At 36.8% G+C, this 20,958-nt stretch overlaps 1 protein-coding gene across 1 annotated transcript in view; it reads left to right on the forward strand.

Annotated features, from left to right (window-relative positions):
• The window catches only part of LOC103185242, a 106,982-nt gene that overhangs the window by 1,051 nt on the left and 84,973 nt on the right, over positions 1 to 20,958 (forward strand). The window contains exons 3-6 of the mRNA XM_007903642.2: positions 3,903 to 3,953; positions 7,193 to 7,327; positions 8,816 to 8,973; positions 15,280 to 15,377. Of these exons, the coding sequence (XP_007901833.1) occupies positions 3,903 to 3,953; positions 7,193 to 7,327; positions 8,816 to 8,973; positions 15,280 to 15,377 (442 nt within the window). The remainder of the gene's footprint in view (positions 1 to 3,902; positions 3,954 to 7,192; positions 7,328 to 8,815; positions 8,974 to 15,279; positions 15,378 to 20,958) is intronic.

The following is a 20,958-nucleotide window of genomic DNA, read 5'->3' on the forward strand; positions in this document are numbered from 1 at the left end:
GCAGATTCAAATCCCTGACATTTGGAGATTAACTTCAGAAGGTCCAAATTTTAAGCTTCCGGGCAAACCTCAAACTCAAAGCATTTTAACAGAATGAATCTTCATTGCCTTGGTTGGTGTTATGTGCAAATAAAAATACATCAGATAGACAATCTCTTCAACTCAATAACGTTTTGCCTACAAAATACACAGTCACTACACTTAACAGTGATTGTTATAAAGTGCTTTGAGACATACTCCCATCGTGAAAGGTGCTTTATCGAATGAAAGGATTAATTATTAAAGAGGTTTTAATGATTATCAGGAAAACCTTATCTCATCCATGTAAATCAGCAACAGAGGAGCTTTTTGTTATTTTATTAACAGTAAAATGTTGTTAGATTAGTAATAAAATTGCTGAGTGTGTATATCTGTATTGTAGTACAATATTAATGTACATTTGAGGTATATGCTTACAAAAGAGCTGACAATAATACCTGATTTTCCACAGACAAAAGGTATTAACATCAGAATGAATGTCTTGTGAGGTTTGAGGATCTTCCTTGATCTTGTTTTCTTGTTGGAAAATGGTAACAGAGAAGTCATGGTATTATATAATTTGACATTTAAGGAATCAGGGTCATGTAAAAACTGAGTGCCCTGGGAAGTGTCTTGAGGAAAAGCATAGAACAGAGATAAGAGAGTGTGGCTCTGGAAGCACATTAATAGACTGACTTGCTGAGAGGATTGCTTCTCAAGGCATATATATTAATGGGATGACTGGTCTAGAGAGAGAGCCCATCTTGTTCTACACAATTCTTTTTAATCACACTCAATGCGCTCTCCTACTATCATCTTTTCTCCTTCAGCCTGAAGGGTATGACAAGTTTTGGCCTTGTTGAAGACTTGATGGGTGATGTCAGCAGCCTCTTTGTGATAACTTGATAGGATCTTAGCTTCTGGAGGGTGGAACTTGTCCCACTCGCTTTTCGCTATCCCTGAGAAGCTCTCTTGTTGTTTCATGCTCTCTCCTCTCTCAGACTCACCCACCAAGAACTGGTAAAACTTGTCAAATGAGTGCAGATATGTGCTGAGGTTCATGGCTTTCGAGCTACAATTCTACAATTGAAGTTTCCTTATTCGACACGCCTATAATAATCCCTCCAAAAAACAAACAAAAAAAATTGGTCATTTTCAATCCACGACTGTTTGTGGGACGCTGCTGTGCGCAATTGCCTGCCGCGTTTCGCCCACAAATATACAGTCAACTCACTTTACAGCATATTCTGTGAAGCGCTTTGAGACGTCGAGAAGATGTGAAAAGCACTATATCAAATGCAAGGATTATTAATTATTATTATTATTAAAACTCTACCTCTGAAGCACTCAAGTCTACTCAAGATCCACAGTGAATTTAAAGTGGTTTTTTTTAGTGAAAGAATAGGATGGCATATGTGAAAGCTTTCTGTTTTGTTTGGTCTGTCACATGTGGAAACCCATCACCTTCTTTAAGCGTATCCAATCCAAACTACTGAGAGTAAAAGTTTGGCATGTTCTCAACCTAATCTCAAATGAAAACATTTTATATTAAACTTTATAAACTACGCCAAGCAATGGGTCATAGAAATGTACCATCATTTTGAAAGGTTTGATCTTCTGAATAACAACAACAACTTGCATTTATATAGCACCCTTCACGAGGGGTAGTGTCCCAGAGCTCTTGATTTACAATACCCTTCCTTTAATTTTCAAAGTGATAGTCTCAATTACTGATTATTATTATTATTATATTATTATTATAAAACTGCATTAGAAGTCAAATCAGAATCAAACATCTTTTACTCTTCAACAGTTTTTCTCAAGCCATCGTACTGTGAAACTATTTACATACAGTTAAGAACATAATTTGAGATTTTAAAGTTTGATGCACTGGGTTTTAGTAACAAATGCTTCAGCTGTTAGCACTTTAAGAAAGTTTGCTGTTCAACTAAGGAATTATTCTGAGTTGTGCAATAATTGTAATGCTGTAGCGTAGTGGTTAGAACGCTTGCCTCGTATACGAGAGGACCCAGGTTCGATTCCCGGGAAGGATGAAACATTAGGCAAGTTTCCTTACTCCACAAGTTGATCAGCGAATCGCTTTTCTGGGGGTAATAATCCCTTCAAATAGATTAAAAATAATTCAATCCATGACTGTTTGTGGGACACTGCTGTGCGCAATTGGCTGCCGCATTTTGTTCATAAAATATACAGTCAATTCACTTTACAGTATATTTTGTGAAGCGCTTTGAGATGTCTCGAAGATGTGACAAGGTGCTATATCAAATGCAAGGATTATTATTAGTATTATTATTATTATGCAGTCACATTTCTCTATGATTCATCTGGTTGATAATTATAACAACAGCTGTAACAAGTGACATTTATATAACGCCTTTCACGTCGGAAGGAAGTCCCAAAGCACTGGAAGAATAACTCAATGAGTTAAAGGGGAATAATGGAAACTATTTTACAGTCACAAATGAAATTGAAGCCAATTTTAATAATAAATCTTTATGTAGACTGATGTGTTTTTTGCCAGCACATTATGTAATGGATTAGTGAAATAAATTATTTTTGTCCTACAGGGTTATTTGACCCAGCCTATATTTAGTGTTTATGACATTACTAACAACAACTGTCAGTTTAATCGTATTCCACTTAAATACACTTTTTATACTGCCCCTTCCAAATTGCTCTCGCCCGAGGCTTGATTTCAAGCAACTGTGCACAGAGCTTTATTACTTGGTACCAAATGTTGGATACGTTTTGAAAGTTATTACCATTGGCGCAAAATAAGTGAACCCCCATAAAGAATCAAGATGAGGCAGATTTATTTCATAAGAAAGCCTCTTCTGGTGATATAATAAAGTCTCTTCAATTCCCCCCACATGAATTTATTCCAGAATAAGGTTTTGCCAGCCAAGAGCTAGGCTTCACACATGGAAATAGTTAGGAAGGAAAAGAAGTTCCATTGGTTGGTCAGCAACCTTGCTAGTATTTATTATGGGGCAGTCTTATACTAGGAGTTCTGTAGCTCAGCGGTTCGAGCACTTGCCTCACAAACGAGAGGACCTAGTTTGATTCCTTACTCCACACACCTCTGTTTATCTAGCAGTAAGTAGGAATCCGGTTGTTAGTCAATTGGCGGATCGCTTTTTTGGGGTTAATAAATCCTTTAAAAAATAAAATAATAAATTGGTCACTCAATCCACGACTGTTTTTTGGGACACTGTTGTGCGCAATTGGCTGCTGTGTTTTGCCCACAAAATATACAGTCAATTGACTTTACAGTATATTCTGTGAAGCGCTTTGAGACGTCTCAGACGTGATGAGGCACTGTATCAAATTATTATTATTAAAATGTCGCACTCTGTATTGCTTGGCATTGAGTGAGAACAAAAATTGGAAAATTGCTTAATTCATTACCAACCTTGAAGGGCAAATGTCAAGTCAAATTAAACTGAAACAGAACCTTTCACAGCCAACATGTGAGCTCACTGTTAATTGTTTACAGTAATATGTCTGTGATTTCTACAGATAAACAGATACAGAAAACATTTATTTCAACAAATATATTAATATGATACGTTTCTGCTCGTAACACCTTTTAAAGTAGATTAAAAAGTTTTTGAGTTAGCTTTTGAAACCCAGCTATATTAATATCCAATGGATGTTACACTTGGTGAGAAACAATTAATGACAATTACACACTTTAGAAGAGGAGCTCAGCCATTGTATTATGTGATTGGTCACACGCTGTGCATTTCAAGAATTAACTTAAAGAAAGTGTACATTCTGAAACTTTAAATGAGTTAACGATAACATCACTTATGAATGTTAATGCAAATCTCCATACAAATGAATTTCTTTATTGCATGCAGGAATGAGGAGGCAAAGGCACTTCGTACTGAATTGAATGGTTTGAGAGAGATGTAAGTACTGTACACGGTGCTTTTTCTTGACTATTTCATTACCCAAGGCAGGAAAGCAGAATTTTTGTAATACCTTGATACGACTGACTTCATCAGAAACTCAGGGGTTACTAGCTCTCCACACGAATGTCAGACAGCTAAAGAATTAAAAACATTGCTTTCCTATATTTTAAAAATCTCTCTTCGAGAAACCGTGCTTGGGAATGTCTTGAAACTTCAGCAAAATGAGTAATCTGCAACAAACTTCTATTTAAGTAGTAAGGACTGATACAAATACAGTCACTACTACACCTGCCAGTAACACTTTTGAGATGTTTTGATGTTTATAGGTACTGTATAAAATTGCAAGAATGACTATTTTTTTATTATAATAACTTAAGTATTGTTAGTAAATGTATTTTTGCCCCAGACAAAAAATAATATTTCACATTATTTTGGGAGGCCTATGTGTTTTGCATGGGTACAGTCTATATTTTAAATCTCTGGGAGTTTAACAATTTTCTTTTAAATTGTTTTTAGCAAGTACATATTATCCAATTTTTATATAGATTACCCACACATTTCTCTGAACTATGAAGTTGAAGAGCCAATAAAATTGTGTAAAGCGTTGGATTTTAACCATCTTTTTTGAAGAGGATTCCAGCCGCACATCACAGCAAAAGCTGAATTCTTAAGCTCATTTTTTTTTAGCCAAACTATAATTTCATTGCTTATAAAGCTCGACTTGAAAATGAAATACTGTTTCATATTGGGAATATGATACAATGAAATGCTGTTTTATTGAGTCCAATTTTATAATCATTGATTTTATAACTATATACATAAGTCTGTGTGTTTATTTATAATATATACACATGTTTAATGTTTCTATAGACACTATTAAAGAGAGTGTATCACTGCACTGTTAGACAGAGAGAGGGGACAGAGCGGGCTGATTCAGACACAGAGCAAAGTCTTCGAGTCTGGACCAATTATGGTCAGCTGTTTTCTTCAAGCGCTATATAATTTTACAGCAGCACATGGAATCATTTACCTTCATTCAGTTTGTTTTCTCAAGACTTCCTTCCACACTCTGCAACTGTGAGCTATGAACTGAACAGTTCTGGTACACAGGTGGAGGGAGACATGTCAATGTGCTCCATGTGCCATTACAACATTTTTGTAAATTATCCCTAAAAGAAGNAAAAAAACATCACTCAGCCTCTTTTGTCAGTATACATGTACTGTACTGAATATGGAACCCTGCGTTTGACAAAGTTGTTGTTCATAAAAATGTAAGAAAATCAAAATATTTAGTGACTGGATTTTGAGCTGTCATCAAAACAATCACCCTTTACAATTGAGGAAGTGACACTCCATATCTGTTTAGGAACAGTGGAATGATTTCTTGAACTGCATGGGGTCAAAACTCCCGTGCCGGTTAGAAACTGGGTAAAAAGCCCCTTTGCCAGCCGCCAGTGCCTTCTTTCCTTGTTTCCAGGACATTATTTTTCTCTTTTTGTTTCTCTTCACTGGCGTGTATCCAGCAATGGCTGACAAGCTTATGCTTTCAGTCAAAATTTTCTGCAATACTCATTGCTCTCAAAGCTCTCCTCCCGCTAACAAATATACAGTCAATTCACTTTACAGCATATTCTGTGAAGCGCTTTGAGACGTCTAGAAGACGTGAAAAGCACTGTATCAAATGCAAGGATTATTATTATTATAATTTGGCACTTTTATTCTCTTCATTAACATCAGATTTCACCTACATTTAAATAATTCTCTTCATTGACATGCCTACTTATTTGGAGCTGCCTGAGTTCCTTCTTGATCACCCCTGTCAATATCTGAGCAAGTTCTTTCTTTCTTTCTTTCTTTCTTTCTTTCTTTCTTTCTTTCTTTCTTTCTTTCTTTCTTTCTTTCTTTCTTTCTTTCTTTCTTTCTTTCTTTCTTTCTTTCTTTCTTTCTTTCTTTTTTTCCTTTTTTCTTTCTTTTTACAAACTATTTTTTTGTTTGCTTTGAGTAGGTGGATTGTTGGGAGCAGCGTTGTACAATTCCATGTAGGAACATACAGCATAGGAATGTACTGGAGCAGATCAGACCACTGCGGTCCATCTGGTCAGATAAAAGATAATAAACAAAATCCTATAGTGCTCTGTGTCTCACACCTCTCAATCCAATTCCCTCTAAATTTTGTGACAATCTGACAACCGTCTCCTTCCAAGGTAGTCTTTTCCAAAGGTTCCACGGTTTGCTATCATCAGCAAATGTAGATTTACATACACATTTACATACGTGGAATTTGACACAATTGGCCTTACAGCTCCATATGATCCTCCACCCCTCCTAATACTCCACTCTGGCCTCCCCATACTCCCCATATTTTTAATTTTTTAAATTGTATTTATATTATGACTTGAGTATTAATATAAATATTATATTAATAATGAATAAATAAATACAAATAATTAAATACAAAATAATGATAATAATTTGGTCGCTCAATCCACCACTGTTTGTGGGACGCTGCTGTGCGCAATTGGCTGCTGGGTTTCGCCCACAAAATACATAGTCAATCCACTTTGCAGTATATTCTGTGAAGTGCTTTGAAACGTCTCAAAGATGTGATAAAGCTCTATATCAAATGCAAGGATTATTATTATTATTATTGACCTACCCTACAATATCCTCTCCCTCATAATGATTTGCTGATTTTACTCTCCCAACATTTCACTCTATTTCAGCAAACCTACCTTTTCTTTAAAATCAGCAAACAAAGGAAATTGTAATCCTTATACTCGTTATTCAATGTCTCGCCCTAATCAGTTTTTATTCTAACTGGTATGTTTCAACAGGTGTTCAATCCATTACCCAAGGCAATACAGCAGAATACTGTACATCAAATCAGACTAGACATTATAGCAGAATACATAAAATCTGCTACCTCATTACAGCAGAACACATCAAATCAGGCCATCCATTATAGCAGCAGATTTACTACCACAGGAAACATCAAAACAGGCTGTGCCTTTCAGCCCAATATACAGGCGATCGAGTTATTCATTGTAAGGGAATATATCAAATCAGTTCACTCACTGCGATGGAATAAATTAATTCAAACTGGTTAGAGAATATCAATAACCATCATCTCTTTGTAAAAGATATAAAATCAGAGGTTAGTGAATACAGCAGAATACATAAACCAATAATTATTATTAAAGTGGTAAATACTGTATAAATATTGCCACCTATTGAAGGATGTTGCAGAAAGAAGAGGGTCGAATCCAGTTGGAACATACACTGGCTGAAATGAAGCAAAGCAATGGAGCATTACAAGACCACATTGTTTTTCTAAAGGAGAAGATACGTGAGATAACTAAAGAGGTTAAAAGGTAAACAAAGAGACTGACTGGTCTCGGACATTGTTCACTGTCATGTACTGTTCCACGTACTCGCACAACATTGTCCATCCGGCTAATTGCATCTTCTGTTTGTTGTGGCTTTACTTATGATATTTTCCGTTGTGTGAAACAAGCTTAAACCAAATGACTTCTTGTGTCGAGGAAACAAAATTGTTGCCTGACTGAAAGTGTTTCTGATTTTGTGATACTATCAGTTTATTACATGAATCATTTTGAGAGCAGACGCACTTACAAGCTATGGATCTGTCATAAGACTGTGATAGCATCTTAATTTTTAATTATCATCCAGTGTTGATTAATTGGCTGTAGTATGAAGAAAATATATGAACAGTAATAAATACAACTGTGTCATTTAATGTGACATTTGTCAGGCTAGAAAACCAAACGAAAATTAATTATTTTACAGCAATCTTAAAACCCTAATAATTTATAATGGATCGTTAATTTTTTGTTTAAGTGGTGACCTGGATCATCTAAAATGGAGGCTTTGTTCATTTATGTATTAATAAATTAGAGAAAGAGAGAGAGAGAGAGTAAGTGACATAGCGGTTCAATTGAGGATCTTCACAAACTGGATCCGATATTTGCAAATTGTGACTTTTCTTGCAGGTTGACGGTTTTTAGACATCAAAATTAGCAGTTTTGTAAATAGCACACATTAGGGAAAGCACTGCCTAAGGATGTTGCACTTGCAGAATCAATTGGGATGTTTAAAAGGGAGATTGATAGATATTTGAGAATAAGGTGCATTAAGGGTAATGGGGAAAAGGGGGCTGGGGTGGAATTAAAAGATCTGCCTCTGTATAACACACTGGTAAACGGGCTGAATGGCCTCCTCTTGTTCCTATGTTTCTTGATAATCACAGGACATTAGCGCTTCAAATCCGATTATCGCAAATTGCACCCCATTAAGTCAGGTGGCAGGAATGGAAAAGAATAAATTGGATCAGTATGAAAAGAGAGAGAGAAAAATAAAAAAGCAGTGGGAGAGAAAGAGATGACTTATGGCAGAATAGTCGGGGAGAAATTAGCTGATTTAAGGGTTAGAAAGCAGGATTTTGAAGTACCTGTGAACGTGTTTAGTGAGATGTGATTGTTGGGCCGTGTGATAAAGCACCAGAGAGACTCATTGTGTTGGGGGCAGAAGTTGTGCTGGTATCAAAGAACAAAAATCCTTTGAGAATGAACCATCAAGAAAATAGCCAGACGTGGATAAATAAAGAGTAAATGATTAGACTTGAAGCAAATGACGTTTCTGTAATAATAATAATAATAATACTCGCATTTGATATAGCGCCTTATCACGGTCTTCAAGAGGTCTCACAGCGCTTCACAGGATATACTGTACAGTGTAGAGACTGTATATTTTGTGGGCAAAACGCGGCAGCCAATTGCACATGTTTTTTTTTAAAAAGAATGCAAAGCTAAAGGAAGTTATTTAATTCTTTGGTTTCTCAGGCTGCAACAGACACATCAGGATCAACTGGAGAAAGCTACAAAGCAAGTGCAAAGCTGTGAGGTGACCATCACAGAGGTGCAGGGAATGCTGCAGGCAACACAGGGCGATGTGGCCTCACTAAGCCAGTACAAGAAGATCTATGATGAGCTTCAGGAAGGTAAGCCATAACCTCTTTTTGTTTCCCTTCAGAGCGATTTTATCAAAGGGAAAAATCTTAACTATCCTTTTACATTAGACAAGAGGCAGTTTGAGGGCAATAAATAAAACTTAAAAAAGATGTTTGGAGTAAGAAGACCAAATCTGCGAGCACGGAGGAGTATAGGGTTACTTTTCGAGGTGCTGGCATTACTGGCTTCCAGGTGTTCACCTTTGATCTAGCTTCGGGCAAGAACTTTCTGAAGAGGTTTCTTGATGGCTGTTGACATAATCTGTGGCAGATCTTAAACGTTTAGAGATTCCAAAGTGTGGCTGAAAATGTCAGTGTATATCTTGCGTAGATAAAATGATTGATTTATTGATTAGCCATAATGACTAGTGTAAGATAAATAGGGATTTTTCACTTTTCAAAACTACACGAAAACACTTCTCAACATAGTTCAAAAAAACATTAAAACACAAAAGCTTTGAAGTGCATCAATAGCACCAGTTAATAATAAAATAATTACATTATTTGCATTTACAGCAGGTTTTTATTGCATGTTATATGCACTTCTTAAACTTCATTTTTTAATGCTTCTACAGGTCTGATACAATGTTATTTAATCTGATGTTGATATTACTTTTTTCAGGAAGCTTCAACTAAGAGTGTAGACAATGAAAGAAAATGTTGATGTTTGGTACACTGTGGATAATATAACATTTATATTATATTTTTATAACAAAGTAGAGATTTCATAATATTATGTAAACATTCCCCAAATCCCTCTCAAATGACAGTATAAAAATGACTTTTGCTCCTGATGGAACTGATTAAAAATATATAAGGTTACTTTTTAATGTATAATATTGGTTTTCAGTAATTTCAATAGAGAAATATTGCAAATAAATAAAAAAAATTCTGTGTATTTCTTGATGTCTACTAATACCGATGAGTGCAATTTTGAAAGATATATAATGGTAGAAAATATGCATTTATGAACTCAGAGGGGTTATGATATCAAACCTTCCTGTGTTTTAGAAGTAACTCTTTGAACTATTCTCATCATGTTATTTTCTGTGACATGGTAACCTACTTTGTTTTGACTAGGATGATCAATGGCATCCTTGGAAGGCTACACAAGATCTGCTATTGCAAGGAGCAAATTATAGAGAGGGTGTTATATATAGTATTTGAATTAACAAGGGAATGTGCTGTGTTATATCAGAGGTCATAATATGTCAGTGAGTGTTAAAGTGAGAGGAACTACTGATGTTGGATGATTTTTTCATATCCTTATTAGAACATAACATAAGAACATAAGAAATGCTAGACGAAAAAAGACCGAGATCCATCTAGTTTGCCTTCCACCATCCTGGCTGTCGCAATCACATATGTCCCAAACTACCTATGTCCTATATCCCATAATGTTATTTTCTAAAAGAAAATTATCTAATCTGTGTTCGAAAGAATCAACACTTCCTGCTTCACCCATCTCCCTAGGGAGCTTGTTCCACAGGTTCACTATTCACTCACTGAAATATTGTTTTGATAGATTCATTCTCAATTTAGCCCTTCAATCGCAGGCCGTGTCGTCTGGTTCTACTATTCTGGACAAGTTGAAACAGCCTGGCATGATCTATATTGTCTAGCCCCTTTAGAATCTTAAAGACAGCAATCATGTCACCTCTCAATCTTGGACATGCCCAATTTACTGAATCACTCCTCATAGTCCAGTCCTTCCATTCCCTCAATCATTTTGGTTGCCATCCTCTGTATCTTCTTGATTTCTGCAATATCCTTTTTGTTCTGCAGCGACCAGAACTATACTCAATACTCTAAGTATGGTCTCACCAATGATTTATATAGTGGCAGGATTACGCCACTATTTCAGCTTGCTATTGGTCTATTGATACATCCCAACATCTGGTTTGCTTTACTCACTGACACAGAGCATTGTTGGCAGTGCTTCAATTTATTGTCAATCAGAACCCCCAGGTCCTTTTCATTTAACATACATATTATTTTCTTTACATTCAAATAATGGTCCCTTCCAGGATTTTTTTGTCCCCATGTGAAGTACTCTACATTTCTCCACATTGAATTTCATCTGCCACCAATCTGCCCAATTCCAAAGTATGTTAAAATCCCGCTATAAGCTATCTTGTTCAGCTTTGCAATCTACCACCTTCATTAGATTGGTGTCAACTTAGCCACTGTACTTGCGACTCCTAGTTCCAGATCATTTATAAAAATGCTAAACAAAAGAGGTCCCAAAACAGACCCTTGTGGAACTCCACTGGTAACATTTTCTCAGTCTTATGAGATTCCCTTACCACCACCCTCTGGGTTCTTCCGGTCAACCAATTGCGTATCCATTCTAATATACCTCCACTGATTCCCACTTTTTTTTTTACTTTCAGTACCAGCCTCTCAAGAGAAACTGTATCAAAAGCCTTACTGAATTCCAGATATACAACATCCACAGCCTTACCCTTATCAAGCTCCCTTGTCACAGCGTTAAAGAAAACCAGTAAACTAGATTGGCAAGATCTTCCCTTCATTAATCCATATTGGCTATCAGTTATGATTTTATTTCTGTCCAGGTGCTCCATGATCTTATCCTTAATAAGTCTCCATAATTTTATCCAAAATGGACATCAAACTTACTGGTCTGTAGATTTCTGGGTTACTTTTTATATCTTAAAAATAGGAGTGACATCTTCCTTTCTCCAGTTCCCCGGGACCTCTCCAGTATTCAGTGATTTTTGAAAGATTTGTGCCAGCGGTTCTGCTACTTCCTCCCTTAGTTCCTTAAGGATCCTATGCAACTTACCTGCAATCTACCCCTGAGATTTATTTACCTTAAGTTAACACAGCTGTTTGGCAGCCATGCTGGTAGTGATATGAATGGTGTCACATCTTTTCTCTGTGACATCCTTGAGTTGTCTTTCCAGATCAGATAGGTTACCTGTCTTCTCCTTGGTAAAGACTGATGCAAAAAAACTTATTTAGCACTATTGTAGCCTGTGCAGCATTATTTGCCATGTTGTCTCCTGAACCCACCTCAGTGGTCCTATTCCATTGCTCTTCTACTCTTAATGTAACTAAAATAAACTTTTTGTTATTATCCTTCACATCTCTTGCCATGTTCAATTCAAAGCTTTTCCTTGCCATTGTGATTTTTCTCCAACCTGCTCCCTGAAGCATTTGGTCAACCTGACGCGTCAGATCCTCAACCTGTGCACCGGTAGATAACTTACCATTCTATTGCCTGGGTCTGGTTTGCACAGAATGCGATCTGTGAACCGAATAGTCGAATCCCCTAATATCACAACTTGTCTAATACTTCTTCCCTGGCAGGCTGCTGGATTGCCTAGGTGCACGGTCCTCCCTTACATGTCTCAGCCATCACTTGGGTTTCCATATCATCTCTCTCCAGAGGAGAGAAACTGTTGGAGAGCAACAGGGATTCCTGCTCCATTTGCCTACCACAACTTCTGGCCCCTTACCTAACAGAGACCCAATCTTCTCCTCTAAGTACCGGGGGCTCCTTTCTTACAGAGCTCCCTAGGAAAGTCTCCTATAATACATCATTAATAAACACTTCTCCCTCCCTAATACTTTGGTGCATGGCCAATCGTTTACTAAGGCTGACCACTTCAGCCTGAGTGAATCTACCAGCATGCAGTTAATGCAGATGAATCCATTCAAAACCTGAGCCTGGAAAGCAAACATCTTGCAACTTCTGCAACACAGGAAGTATTCCATTGTTATATATGTTATATGAGGAAAAAAAGTTTTCTCACCTGCACCTCCTTCCCCCTCTGCACTGAATTCCCACTCTCACCAAATTCTTTAACAGAATTCTCACTCTGTTCCACCTCACAAAGTTCCCTCCTCACTCTGCTGGGCTCCCTGCTCGAGTTTAGGTTTATTTTCAGTATCTTTTATTTTGTTTTCGGTATTGCTATCTATAATGAATTTCACCTTAATAACTAAGTGAAGTAAATGTTTTATTATCAAATGAATGGTTTTGAATCAGTCATTGTTTGTAGAAGCACTCCGGGATGCTACCCCTCTTGTAGGGTGCTGTATAAATGCAAATTGTTTTTGTTGTTGTACATTCTGACATGAAAATGTGCTTTCTTGGTTGAAAGATAACATTCAATGTATCCATTTTAATTGTAATTCAAAGCTATTTCATAACGAGAAATGAAAGCTTCCATTATTCTTCAGTCACTCAGCCTATAATTCATGAGGATAATAATCCTTACAATTGCTATAGCGCCTTTCACGTCAGGAGAACATCTCAAAGCATTTCCCGGGATGTGCTGTAAAGTTGAGTGACTGTGTGTTTTATGGCTGAATGCATGATTGCACTGACAGAAACGAGTCATTTAAAATTTGGCCTAATAGATTTTATGCATGTAATTAGCATCATAGATTAAGAAATGCATATGATATAATACCTTCAACAAAACAACATTCAGACCAAGTTATTGTATATGAGTAACAGTTTAAATAACACTTTTTCTTGGCGACAGCTGTTTAGAAGTCCAAAGCACTGAACCACAGCAGTGGGACTTGGGTTTACACCCACAGATTTTGCAATGTAAGCCATGTTGTCACATCGAGATGGTGAGGCAAGTGCAGGTGCTTTTCCATAGGGAGAGGTAGGACACAAATGGCATGTCTTTTGCAACTCCTAACAGCTGCTTTCAGAAAAAAATACAGGTAAAGAGTGTGTAACCAGGAGAGACAAAAATGGCGAATAAAAATAAGCATCTTCAAATGTAAATCAAGTACCATTTATAATAATAATAATCCCTCCAAAACCAAAAACAATAATAAATTGGTCATATTCAATCTACGACTGTTTGTGGGACATTGCTGTGCGCAATTGGCTGCCGCGTTCGCCCACAAATATACAGTCAATTCACCTTACAGTGTGTTCTGTGAAGCGCTTTGGGACGTCCTCCTGACGTGAAAAGTGCTATATCAAATACAAGGATTATTATTATTATTATTATTACCATTTACAGTCGTATGTGTTTTTTTCTAGAAAGCTTACAGTAACAGTGGAGTTGACACTGTCAACTAGTTAAGAAATTGCTGTCATACCATTTATTTTAATGGCTCAACTCCAAATTTAACCAGTCGCCACTCCTTCCTTTTTTGGATTAATTTATAAATGTAGCACGTGCCAGCATGAGTCAATAGCTGAATATAACATGCCCCAAATTTTCCTGAGCTATTTCAGGCCCAACATTGACAGTACCTAATTCAAAATCAAGTTATATTGTATTTGTAAATTAGTTATCGTTTTTACTCTTTGACGCTTGCTTGTTGGTTCAGCTGGTATTTGATTATGATCTGTGCCATTATCATGTAAATTTTGGACATAAAGTAGTTTTCATTGTTTTCTTGTGTTTTCTTTTCTACATTTTATTCCTCGTTTCCTTCTTTGGTTATTCAGAAGAACAGAAGAAAACATAGATTGGGAGAAAATCCCTTTCGGCCTGTACAAACACTACTTCTACAGTAATCTACCAGTCTAATCCGTCACAGAATCTACTCACCTGGATGATTCCTGTCTCACTGTAATCTTGCCCTAATATCGAAAGACAATCAATTAGATACCTATCATTGCTCCAGTATTCCCCCCTTCATCTCTGGCAGGTTGCCACGCATAGTCCCAGCAGATTGGTCGCTCTATCCCTTGAGGATGTGGCTGTCTTTTTCTGTTGTTGTCTCTATAATCCTCAGTGCCCTATCCTCAACAGAGAGCATTTACCCTGAAACTTGAGTTAAGAAGGTAGTTGATACCTCTCGCCGTTCTCCACTAGTGCCGATCAGTAAGGGGCCCAGTACCGAGATCAATTCCCACTTATTTTCCTTCCCTTCCTTATTTGTAGCCATCCAGTTTCCACTCGTTCCTCTAACTTTTGACCAAGCCAAGATTCCCAACAGTAATAAGTCATAGATTGGTTATAATGCCTTTTGCATCAGGAGCAAGTCTCAAAGCACTTCACAGGTGTACAATAAAATGTAATAAGTATATTTTATAGATAAACAGTTATATAATATGAGGAGAGAAATCTGGAACACAAAAAGCTCTTTGAGGCTGTGATTTGATTCTGGATCTTGCATTACACGGTGCTGTACTCTACCACTAATGTCATTGGGACAACTCATATCCATTAATCGAAAAGCATATTCTATTTAAAACTGTTTGCAATGTTTTTTAGGATTGAGATTTTGTATCTCATCTAAGTTTACGAATGTACAGTAATCTTTTGCCACTTTTTGTTTTATCTTGCGTAGATTTCCAGCAACCCAGGGGAACAAAGAAGAGAAACTCATTGTCAGCAAGTTCCACAACAACTCCCGGGAACAGAAAAGCAGTTGTAGCAACAAAGAAAGTGAGCGATTTCTGTTTAATCAAACCCAGAAACATTAACATTTTTGATTTGTTCAAATTTATTCTACCCTTCAGGTGAATGAGCATAATTGCCGTAATAATACAGATGATTTTTATGGCAGGTAGTATAAAAAGGATATGAATAAATCATTTTGGAACATGCCATATGACAGCAATCTAGTATTGTTCTATTCTTAAAGGAGCTCATTTGTTAGATACAAGCTGTAATACATCTGTGTTTCTCATTAGCGAGAGAGCATTTTAAACTGTGCGCTAGACGTTTATTAGCAATGATTTATGTAGAGGATTTTCGACAGTAAACCATTAAACTTGCAGTTTATTCCATTGGTAAGGAGAACATAATTGTAAACTGTGCAAGGCCAACTTTCAAAAGCAATAAATTTAATAGTCACTCAATTAACAGTGTGTAAACAAGTATGGCTTAAATAAAAGGAAAACCACTTACATGATTTTATTTTTATCTGGACTATTTCGATTGAAGGAGGAGCCTAAATACATCCGAATATTTTAATGTGAATTAGTTTCACCTCCAGACGCATCTTCCAATCTTGATTAAATAGGCAGGTGCAGTCCCAACAATCGTGTATTGTTAGAGCTTGCCTTAAACTAATTTATATTTCTAGCAACTTGACATCCTGCCATTCGGAATTTGTAACAAAATATTTTATTTGAGGTTAAGGTAGGGCACATTGTTCGAGACAGAGCTTTACTGTGTATCTGGCTGTTCTGTACCTGACCTGTCGGTGCTCGATGATGACTAATGGAGAAGTGTTCCTTTCTGCATCACTGATATCTTTCACTTTGATGAGCAGGAAAAGAAAAAATTAACCTAAATAGAAATATTTCTGAATAATTTCCGAAAAAGGTATTTTTCACATTTCTTTCAAAGTTAATCTTTTGTCCAGAGTTGCACTCACAAGGGTGTAAAACTGCAAACAATAATTTACAATAATACTTATATAATAATGATAATAATTCTTGCATTTGATATAGCGCCTTATCACATTGTGGAGATGTTTCAAAGTGCTTCAGAAGATTTTGTTGTGAAGCATAGTGACTGTGTATTTTGTAGGTGAACTTGGCAGCCAATTTGCACACAGCAGTGTCCAACAAACAATGAGCAAGTGAATAAGTAAACAAATAAAATCAATAAATAATCCTTGCATTTGAGATAGACCCTTATCAGGTCATTGAGACATCTGATTGCACTTCACAGAATATATTGTAAAGTTGATTGACTGTATATTTTATGGACGAAACGCGGCAGCCAGAGTGTCCCACAAAGGGTCATGGATCGAAATGACCAAATTATTTTTTATTATTAAATAGTCTCCCGGAAATGAGTTCACAGTTTGGCTAAAACGTTTAGGGCTCCTGCTGTTATGGTCAAATGGACAATTTTATCTGGGGAATAAACTCCCCTTTTCAAATAGTATCGTGGAATCTTTGACTTCCACATGAGCAGGCAGATGGGATCTCAATTTAACATCTCATCCGAAAGCCAGCACTTGGGCATTGCAGCAAACTACCAACACTCCTTTGGATTGTTAGCTTAAACTATGTGAGTCCAAGGGTGGCTTGAAACTCCCACTCTTCTGACTCGGAGGCGAGAGTTCTCCCAACAGGGCCAGGCTGTTGACAGGTCTGCAAGCCTGAGAATTATTCACTGAAAGACAGACGAGGGATATAATCTTTGCTGGCAGTGTCTTTTGTTTTGTAGGTAGAATGAATGTTCAAAGATTCAATTCGAGAAAGAAATGAGCTGCTCGATAGTGATATGTTTAGTTGTTGGGACGTTCTCCCGACGTGAAAGGCGCTATACAAATGTAATTTGTTGTTGTTGTTGTTGGATACCAAGTATGATTAAGATTGGAGAATAATTTATTTAAATTGTGATGGATTGCCAAATTCTGCAAATATCCAGCTGTTGCTTATTTTCTATTTTAAAGATTTTTTTCTTTTTTGAATCATGCATTGTTTCTTTTAGGTTTCCCATGGGGAAATATGGACAGATTACAACATCCTGGCCTCTTGTTCTCTTGTTCCATTGATTATTCCACAGACACTGTTGGTTCTATTCAATGACTGTCCAGTGGAAAAATGGGGGGGGGAAACTGATTTGTATTTGACTTGCTTTGTTCTGTATTGAGTATTGACCATAATACAATGTGCGCATGGTAAATTTTGAACTAATAAATTGAGTCAAAAAAAAATTCATACACCTAGCATAAAGAATCTGAATCATAAAAAGTTTATAGCTCCAGAGACCATTTGGCCCATTGTGTTTTTCTTGGTGCTGGCTCTCCCACACTGGAGATATTTTTTCTCTAATCCCATCCCCTTACTCTTTTTCCACACCCTTTAATATTAATAAACTGTCATGTAGGAGACTGCCTGCTGGCATTCATACCTATATTTTGCTGCCAGCCAAAGGGCAAATGAATACAACCAATCCTTTTAACTGAAATCGGCATTAGACCCAGAGCAAAACTGCATTCCTCATGGGAAGGCTCGGGGTTAGTGTCCCAGTCAATCTGAACTCAAGATTACTGCAATTAACATACTTCAAGGGAAATGTACCTTTTCAATAAGGCTATTCTGGTAGATATTGTTTGCGCAGCAAAGGATTGGTTTCAGTCATCCAATTGATACTTTAAATTAAATTTTCATTTTTAAGGGTGTCATCTTTATTGGTAAAACAACAGAGTGTTTGAAAAGCATTCAAACACTAATCGTCATCTACAACAGACATGTAACTGATATTTTTTTTCGATGAAACAGAAGTGTATCTTGTTGAGGGTATTTTAAAGGGTATAAAGAAAGATAATCCCCTGTGTTTTATTTTGACATCTCACTCAGGGACAAATCTGAAAACCTACACTCCAGTGTATCTACTTTGATGTTTTCTTTTCATGTCCCATTTGCTTCCTTTTTCTAGTCGTGAAGGATACTTTACATTTGTTCCGTAAATACTGTGAGAAATCTGTAAAATACAAAACACATGAAAGGAACATGGGATTGTTGCCAACAGGGCATCTTTAGGGTGATAACACACCATTAAAGTCACAAAAGCCAGGATAATTGAAAGACTTAATAATTTGTCGTGACTTAAAGTAAATAAACATCAAAGGTGAGAGATCACTGACATTTAGTCATTATCCTTTTTTTTGCCAATTTTCTTCCCTTGTCCTCTCTTGAAGGCGCAGATTCCTGTTTGCTAGTCATCTTCTGGTATCAAAAAAGCAGGATGAGTTTAAATTAGACTCTTCTAACAACATTTTGTACCACTTGGTGAGTGAGCGATCGAGTGAGTGAAGTATAAACAAGCAAGACAATACATTGATAGATCGATCATTACAAAAATAGCTGGCTGTGTCGTTTACAAGGAATAATCCTTCTCTCTTATTACCACCCTTTAGCAGTTGCCAAACCAAGCCTGTTTTGCCTAAATTTATTTGAATTTCCTTTCTTCATTAGCTATTAACAGTACAGATTCCTAACTAGTTAGAGGATGCAAACTGAATCTCCACAATGCTGTTTCAATGTGTGCTGCATCTGATAAAGGTTAATGTATTTCAATCGCACTTAAAATCACGTTACAGTAGTGAAGTAATAAATAGGGCTTTGAAATACTGTGCAGCACAATATGGGTGCAGTCAATTCACCTTAGAGTGACAGAACTTTGCCTTGATTTGAATATGTGGTTGAATTCAATCTGAATGGAACCATTCGCATTAAACTGAGTTTGATCTGAGGTTAGATTATGGAACGCTGGGCAAATGAGAATCATTTGTTAAACAGTTGGCAGAATTGTAGTACAGGTTAGTTTCAGTTGTGATCAGCAGACTGATCGGTGTGCTGACTCAATGAGCTACAACTGTTTTGCCTTCATGTAAAACAGGGAGCGTTTAAACACAAATGTTTAAAGTTGACCCTGGTAAAGCTGCCTTTACTAAAAGGGAAATCAGAGGTAGCTGGCAGAGAAGATTCCATATCCCATTCTCCCATAGCCGTTTCAACAGATACTGTTTCACGCTTCAATGATACTGACCGCTTTGTAATTTCTTCTTATTTCTCGTGGCGCATCCCAGCCTATCTGGTTGTAATCTTACTAAGACCACTAAATATAATAACTTTATTGAAAAGAAACATAAACTGTTGTCTTCCTGTCCCTCCAGGACTTGTTCTTTCTGGTTCTTTGCCAAAGCTGCCTTTTGAAACTGCTGTGAATCCTTCTATTTATCACTCTTCCATCCAGATGGTTCATTTGCTAGGTTTAATAAACAAAACTCTGACCTCCTTGGCTCACTTTTCTCCTCTGACTCCAATCTTGATGACCTTGGCATAGAGCTTCTCTCCATTGCTCAGTTCTGTTCTACACTAAGTCAGGCGTAAAGTTTTGTACTCACTGTGTCTGTCACATCTTTCACTTCCAGCAAACTCAAAATAAATCCTCTGGTTCTAAAGTTTTAAAAGCCTGCCAATTGTAGGAGTTTGAGAAGAGTGAAGGACGGAGGTAGGGAGTTTCAGTAATGGGGGAAACAATGAGTTAAGACAAGAGTAAAGGACAGTAAAGGAGGAGGAAGGACATGTTGGATGGCATATTTGATGCTGGGGAGTAACAAAAGGAAAAATTATAAATAAACCAATATGCTCCTAATAGACACTGACTGACATGAAAACGAGTGTCTCACTACCTACAATTTTGTGGCTGTGGTTTTGCTTTCTTCGATTTATACCTTGTATACTTATACCTTGAAATACATTGTATTTCACTTTGAGTCATCTCAAAGATGTGATAAGGCGCTATATTAAATGCAAGAATCATTATTATTTTTATTGTTGACATTCAGGCCATACTAATGCAATGTCAAATTGACTATTTAACTAAATGAAGTATTCTCATCGCTTGACTCTAAGCCAGTGCTAAGCATTGGTCCTAGATCATAAATATCACATATAAACACGGAGTAAAAAATCCATCTGCTCTTTTGCGAGCCTAATTCAGAAAAGTGTGATTTTTTTTTACATTTCCCACAGTAGCATTCTTGTGCTATTGACACCCCCAAATTTCATTGCCAAATTATGAACTGTATTATGCTGTGGGACTGCTAGGAAATGGACTGAGACTACGCAAACCTATTCCACTTAAAACCTTTACAACAAAGAAAGACAAGGCTTTAATCCTTTCAGTCTAGCCTGGAATCAAACCAAACCCAGGTCCCAAAGGTAAAAGGATAGCATTGTATTACTGTGTTTCTTGTTTTATTGAGTTTTCTCTGTGAGTAAGAGTTGAAAGGAATCCATCTACAATGAATTTGCAGTCATGTAATATTGAAAAGGTCAACAATTATGGTTTTGTTGTTTGTTTTTAATGTTGAGATTGGATTGTTAAGTGTAAATGTTAAAAATGACTTAGCACAAAATATGACAGTAATAACCTGTGGAAACCTGCTGTTCACTGCAGTTGGGTTGAACACGGATCTTGCAGACTCCATTCGAAATATGTCCAAAGGGTTCATTGGAGACTGGCGGGGAAATATTACCATCTAAGGCAATGG

The sequence above is a fragment of the Callorhinchus milii genome, unplaced genomic scaffold, assembly GCF_018977255.1.
Source record: "Callorhinchus milii isolate IMCB2004 unplaced genomic scaffold, IMCB_Cmil_1.0 Scaffold7, whole genome shotgun sequence".
NCBI classification, from domain to species: Eukaryota; Metazoa; Chordata; class Chondrichthyes; order Chimaeriformes; family Callorhinchidae; genus Callorhinchus; species Callorhinchus milii.